This window comes from Gavialis gangeticus, unplaced genomic scaffold (assembly GCF_001723915.1).
Source record: "Gavialis gangeticus isolate Ggan-Ray unplaced genomic scaffold, GavGan_comp1, whole genome shotgun sequence".
Taxonomy (NCBI): Eukaryota; Metazoa; Chordata; order Crocodylia; family Gavialidae; genus Gavialis; species Gavialis gangeticus.
The window spans coordinates 34,332,559-34,339,471 of NW_017729028.1; the positions used below are offsets into that span (position 1 = coordinate 34,332,559).

The 6,913-nt window shown below is 45.1% G+C and overlaps 1 protein-coding gene across 13 annotated transcripts in view; it reads left to right on the forward strand.

The window, feature by feature from the left end:
* Positions 1–6,913, forward strand: part of PKHD1 (polycystic kidney and hepatic disease 1 (autosomal recessive)) — a 484,191-nt gene that overhangs the window by 252,033 nt on the left and 225,245 nt on the right. For all 13 annotated transcript variants that reach the window (XM_019520930.1, XM_019520934.1, XM_019520940.1 and 10 more), the window contains 2 exons: positions 804–929; positions 5,063–5,196. In XM_019520930.1, the coding sequence (XP_019376475.1) occupies positions 804–929; positions 5,063–5,196 (260 nt within the window). The remainder of the gene's footprint in view (positions 1–803; positions 930–5,062; positions 5,197–6,913) is intronic.

The window sequence follows — 6,913 nt, forward strand, 5'->3', positions numbered from 1 at the left end:
AAACCCATGTTGGTTGCCCCTAAGCATACATTCCCCTGCTTGCAGATGTGCACTTGGTTAATTTTCTCAAAGAGCTTCTCCAGGACCGAGGTAAGACTGACTGGCCTATAGTTTCTGGGTCCTCCTTCCTCCCTTTTTTGAAAATGGGAACCACATTGGCCCTTTTTCAGTCCTCTGGCACCATACCAGAGCACCACGAGTGCTCGTACAGCCATGCCAGGCATCCCGCAATATCCTCTGCTAATTCCCTCAGCACTCAGGGGTGGAGATCGTCACATCTCGTACTGCTGATGTGTTGCTTCGAAGACCACTGGATGGCAAATATTCTCCCTCCCCCCATGTTTGTGCAAAACTTATTACATATTTTGTTGTGCAGGCCATAATCACGTAGTGTCACCATGTTGTGACATGATGTCAGTTAATGGGGTGATGGTATGAAAAATATGGGCTCTTTGCAGGCCTCCTGCCATATTCTGTTGGAATAGCGTGATTCTGCTTTCAAATATCATTATGCTGTGCAACAGTAACACCCTGTTTTATCAGTTCATAGTTATTTCTGCTGGAGGAAAGTTCTTCCTGGTAGCAATACCTGAAGGCTGGTTAAAAACAAACAAACAATAAAAACCCTCTATGAAGTAAGAGCAGATGGCTTAAATTGCTTGATCTCTTTGACATGTCAGAGCAAGCTTGATCAACCACGTAGCATCAGTAGCTGAATACTTCATGCAAAAACATCGTGTTTAAAAAAGGGAGCTTGGCATTTCTATTCCTGCTTTCTTCTCACAGTACTCTTTTATTTCCAGATTCTTACATTCGTGGTTGCTCTATTTGGGATTCCTTTGGTCGGGGACTCGGCATCTCTGGGACCTCGGATCTAAGAGTGGACAACAATGTTTTCTATAACATTTCAGGCCACGGGCTCCTGCTGGGTAAGAGAGAGAGAAAGTTTCAACCAACCTGCATGTGGTCTTTATGCTAAAGGTGTCATCCATCAAAATTTCCAAAGGGAAAGAAAGTTAGTTTCAGACAGCCCGCATCTTTGCCCTTGCTGAGTCGCTAATGTATATCTGTGCTCTCTGGCAGCTGTCTTGTGGACTGTGACTTTCAAGCTTGATCATGTAATGTCACCATTTCACTATCCTTGCCACCATGCCACTATTTCTTGTCGTCATGCATTGCCTACAACCTTTTCTTACAATGCCTGTGAAACAACTTCAATTCCTACCCCAACCTCCTTTCCTTACAATCTAGCAATAGATAAGAGATTTTTTTTTTAAAGTAATGGATTTGCCTGTAATAGAAAGGGTGTAAAAACAACTTAAAAATAAGCAGAGACGTAAGAACTTGACTGAACAGGAACTTGAGGTGAAATGGTGAACACCAACATATTTTCCTGGACTAAAGTCACTCTCATAGTTGCAATATTGTCTTATGCCACCTGAGCAATGGTATTGATTTGTTTTGGCTGCCACCAGTTGTAGGCTCAGGATTATTCATTGCCATTTAAACAGATAAAGAAAAACTTTTCATCCTGCCTTGCAGCTCAGCATACTCATTGAGGCCCAGTGGAAGGTACTTCACTAAATCTAATAAGACACAGTTTCTGGTCCTCATGGGCTCACAAGCAACTAAAGGATAGGGAAGAGTAGTATTATTAGGTATATTTTATAAATGGAGAATTCAGGCATAAATGAGGTGAGTTTCCCCAGAGTTGCCATAGTGGCAAAGGCAGGAAGTGAACACTGATCTCTGACCACCCACAATGCCTCTGATTATTCAAGCTCAGATGGATGCGTTATGCTCAGGCTGAGCTTAACATGTCCTCTGAAGGTCTGTGTGAATACACTGTATCCCCAAGACACTTTTAATGATCTCGATGTCAGTAGCTCCAGAGAGTCTGGTAGATGAGTGTATCATTTTGTTATTGGGATCTTAAAGCAGTTTCATCTAAAACCCTTATTTTCTGGGGGGGGGGTTGTTTTTTGGGTTTTTTTTTTTTTTTGCAGGACAGGCATAAAAGCTGCTCTGGGCTTAACATTAATTGGCAAACGAGGCTCTGGCCTAGAAGCCAAGACTTTGTATGCCTCCTTTCAAATCTATATGGCTGTCAAAAGCAGTGGTTCAGGCCCTTGCTTGTGTTCTGACAGTAGCTTTGATTGAAATAAATACCATCCAGAAAGGAAACATTTCTCAATAGGATATAGTTCCACAAAGAGATAAAAGCCAAAGAGGCCGTGAAAACAGATGAAAAAGAAAGCCCCAAACCTGATGCATATTTTTCAGGGGAGCAGCTGCACTTCCGACAGTTGTTATCAGGGCAGGAATGTATTTCCTTGCAGAACTAGGGGGAATTTCAGCTAACATTATTCCAAGGGAGAACCAGGTTCCTTTTAAAGGAAGAGTGATGTGAATCTTTCCTGGATTGGGCTGGCTGTTTTTCCACACAGATGACAGCTGGTATTTCCTTACAGTAGAAAATCAAGGGACTGTAACGGGGCTGTCTGCCCCTTTAGGAGCTAAGAACAAGCCTGGAGCAAGACTGGTGGCATGTAGTTAGCTGTGTAGTCTGAAGTCAAGTAGAAAGCAGGATAGCTTTGCTCCGTGTAGACCGGGGCGGGCAATTATTTTGCATGGATGGCCGCTTACCGAGTTTTGGCAAGCTGTCGAGGGCCTCATGGGTAGCCCCACCCCTTGACAGGGGCCACTCTCCCTGGTCGCCAACTTGTGATTGGAAGTCCCACCCCCTATTCACTGGCCTTTGCCACCTGAAGCCCTTCCCTTCGGCCCTGGAAGTACTCCTTTCCTCAAGGGGTTTTGCCATCTCGGAACCAGAAAAATGCCAAATTATATTCTAAAAAGCAAATGTCTACAGCATTCATTCATTTGATTTTGAAAAATATTTTTGTCCTGATTTACATGCATTTGTGTAGTGTACACAGAGGTGATTGCACAATAGCTTAAAATGAAGTCTTATTCTTCGTGGGGGGTGCATATAGGTTTGTAGGGGACTGTGAGTGTGTGGGTATGTGGGGTATGGGTAGGTATGGAGTTTGTGGGGAGATGTGTGTGGGGAGAGGGTGGCTGGGGTGTATGGGGGGTGTAGGGGTCTGCATGTATGGCAGTGCGAGGTGGGATGGATACATGTGTATGGTGGCGTGTGCTTGTGGGACTCACCCTATGAACATGCATACCCAGACACTCTGTCCCTGGCTGCACACACAAACACACACACAGACATACTGCCTGTATGCACCCCGGTCCAGCAATGCAACTGGGAGCCATATGGTGCCGAAGCATGGGAGGGGCAGGAAGAGAGTGAAATGGCTGGGGGTGGGCAGGACTGGGCTGCTCAGTTCTGATGAGGGTTCCCCCTGGGTCCTACGGCCTGTGGCTCCTGTCAGCTTTGACATGCAGCCAGGAACAAATAAACATTATTTTACTAATTTTTAGGGGCCCCACAGGCTGGATAGAATGGCCTGGCAGGCCATGTCCAGCCCACAGGCTGTATTTTGCCCACCCCTGTTGTAGGCTAACCAGATGTAGTGTAGCTGGCCATGCAGTGAGAATGATCTAATGATAAGGGTAGGGCTGAGCTAGGAGATTCAAGAGAGCTTTACAGAGAAAGAGGCAAGCAGAAAGCACTGGGGCCTGCTGTAGAAGATGAGCAAACCCAGGCTTTGGAGTTCCCCAACCCCTTGCCTAGAGGCTAGAAAAGGCAGTAGGGTTTTGGCTTCTTGTTTGCAATGCAATGGGTCTGAGAATGAAGGCAGAACAGAGCATGGCTGATTCTTAGAACCCGGCCACTTGGTTAGAGACACCCTACAGGCAATTTCTTTCCTCTCCTGGCTAACCTATGTAATAAGCAGGTTGTAGGACCTTGTTACCACATGCAGGGATGCTGGTGTGATTGGGGGAGGTGGTTGAACTTGCCTGTCCATTGTCTAGTTCATGGCTTTAAAAAAAATAACCCAAGGAATTGAGGTGTATGGTTACAGGAGTTCTGTTGAGATCTATTCATGAATGTCCTGTAAATATGGCTGGCTAAAACATACTCAACACAGGAGATTGGGTTTGATTCCTGACTCTGTCACAAAGTTCCCCATGTGACCTTTTCCAAGTCACTTCATCTCTCTTGGCCTCAATTCCCCATTTGTAAATGGGGTATAACAACACTCCCTTTCCCTTCTCTTTCACCTATGTTTAGACTGCAAGCTCTTTAGGGCAGTGGTTCCCAACCTTTTTTTTCTTGTGTACCGGCATGGGAGTGGGGAAGGACGCATGGAGCCGGCTGTCTCCCTTCTGGGGCTTCCCCACCCCCCAGCTTTAACCCCATATGTCACTGCTGGTGGCAGAAGCCACTTGCCTAGGCGGACAGATGGGGGTCCGAGCCGAGGGCTCGTGCCACAGCCCTGCACCAACCCTTTACGGCCCAGCCTGGTGTTTGGGAACCTCTGCTTTAGGGGAAAGAGTGTTTCTTATGTGGACAAGGTTCTTTGGGTAAATCCAATATCTTTTATTAGATCAACTAACATAGCTGGAAAAATTCTTCTTTGCAAGCTTTCAGGCACAAGCATCCTTCACCAGGCTGAGGGAGCATCTGCAGTTGGTCTGTGCTCTTCATGGATGGAATAGCTTTCTTATGTGGATGTACTCAGAGACCTGCCACCATGGTGCTCTGACCTTGGTCGAGACCTCTCCAAATTTGTGCCCCACTTAGGAATACTAACATTCTCTGCCCTACCCTGTGGCCTTAGCTGAGATGTGAACTGTGCATCACCATCACAATCTTTACACTGTGTATTTAGTCCCCTGACACTTTAAGATGATCTTGTCCATCCACATCTCCTCTTCCTTTACTCTACATGGGTTCCCAAGAGCTTTTCAAGCAATATATAGAGCATCGTGAAATGCAACCGTCGCTCTGGTGGGGAGTCAGAAGCAGGCAGTACATACCATCGTGCACAACAGCATGGACAGGACTAAAACATGGGGAGTAGGTGATCTACCTAGGTGACGGTTTGGAGCTGTAGATGATGAGTTTCTGTCTGTGGTTGCTTTTCAGGAGGATGGCTGGAGCAGGCGAATAAAATCAGGCGCAATATACTGATCGGACTATCTGGAACTGATGGACTTTCCAACCTCGAAGCTGTGTCACCAGCAGGGATCTATATCCAGGCTCCTGCTAATCAGATAGAGGTAAAACAAAATAGCTCTCTATCCAAGAAAAACATAAAGAGCTGGAAGATTAGCTTCCTAAGGTGACAAAATGCAGAATGTTATTGGCTTTAGTGCATTTTGATATTATGCATATTTATTAGAAATTTCACTTTTCAGCATGGGGAGAAGTGTTTGCAAGAAAATTCCAATCCTCTTAACTCTTTCCAAGTTTTTTGTTTCATTAAAAAAAATCAGAAATCATCTTGGGCTCATCAAAAGACTCAGAAAATATTGGAGGTGAAAAAATCCCAAGATGCATGTTTAATCCATTCCTGTCTAGTTTTATCATTTATATCAAACTCACGATATAAGATAGTCTGGATGACAAACCAAGTGAGATAAGGCAGTTTCAATCCAGTTCCACATAGTTATGAGACCGAGGAATACCTCAGGGACTCTAAAGTAGGGCTGGAAAGTATGAGATTCTCCATCCAACAAAAATCTTTGAGCTTTACAAAAAAAACCAAACCTCATTCCAAAATGTGTTGAAAAATTGAAATCTCAAAATTTGTCATAAAACATCCAAATAGAAAAATGTTGATTCTGGTCAATGAAAATCTTTTCTTTCTATATTTTTAAATGCTTTGTTTCCATTTTGATTTTGATAAAACCTCCAATTTTGATAAAACCATCAACTAAATTTTGATATCATAAATAACTTATTTGAACAAAAAACCCTCTAAGATTGTACTTAAAAGATATCAAAATGTGACATTTCTATCATTTCAAACTTTCTTTCACACTTTTTTCGATTTGGGAAGTTAACTCAAGTTTACCTCTCTCCCAAAAAGCTTCACTCTGTCTCAAATCAGCTTTATCCCTGAAACTTCCTGACCAGCCTTATTGCCCACCCACAGGAACTGAAACAATCAACTGTCCATGCCAACAATTTCTACCTTGCCTTGTCCTCCTCAGATAGTTGTAAATAAGCTTAATGATGAGAAGTAGACTAGAAGGCTGCTTAGGTTACCTTCAAGGCAACTTTGCTTGAGAATAAGGCACGTTTTTTGCATCTACCCAATTTACAAACCATTGTAAGCGAAAGCTGGGGGCATCTAAACTAACAAGACATAGTCTTCCTGGACTTCCAGAAGGCTTTCGACACTGTCTCTCACCCCGTTCTCATTTAGAAACTGGAGGACTGTGGTGTCGACACCCACACAGTCAAATGGGTCGCCAGCTGGCTGGAGGGCCGCACCCAGAGGGTGGTAGTGGATGGGTCCTTCTCAACCTGGAGGGATGTGGGCAGTGGGGTCCCACAGGGCTCTGTCCTCAGGCCCGCGCTGTTCAACATCTTCATCAGTGATTTGGACGAGGGGTTAAAAGCACCCTGTTCAAATTTGCTGATGACACTTAGATGTGGGGGGATGTGGGCACGCTAGAAGGAAGCAACAGGCTACAGTCGGACCTAGACAGGTTACAAGGGTGGGCGGATGAGAACAAGATGGGATTCAACACCGACAAGTGCAAGGTGATGCACCTGGGGAGGAACAACCGGCACCATACATACAGGCTGGGGAACTCCCCTCTTGTCAGCACGGAGGTGGAAAAGGATCTTGGAGTCATCATTGACACCAAGATGAACATGGGCCGGCAGTGTGGGGAGGCAGTTAGGAAGGCCAGCTGCACCTTGTCATGCATCCACAGATGCATCTCGAGCAGGTCCAAGGAGGTGATCGTCCCCCTCTATGCGGCA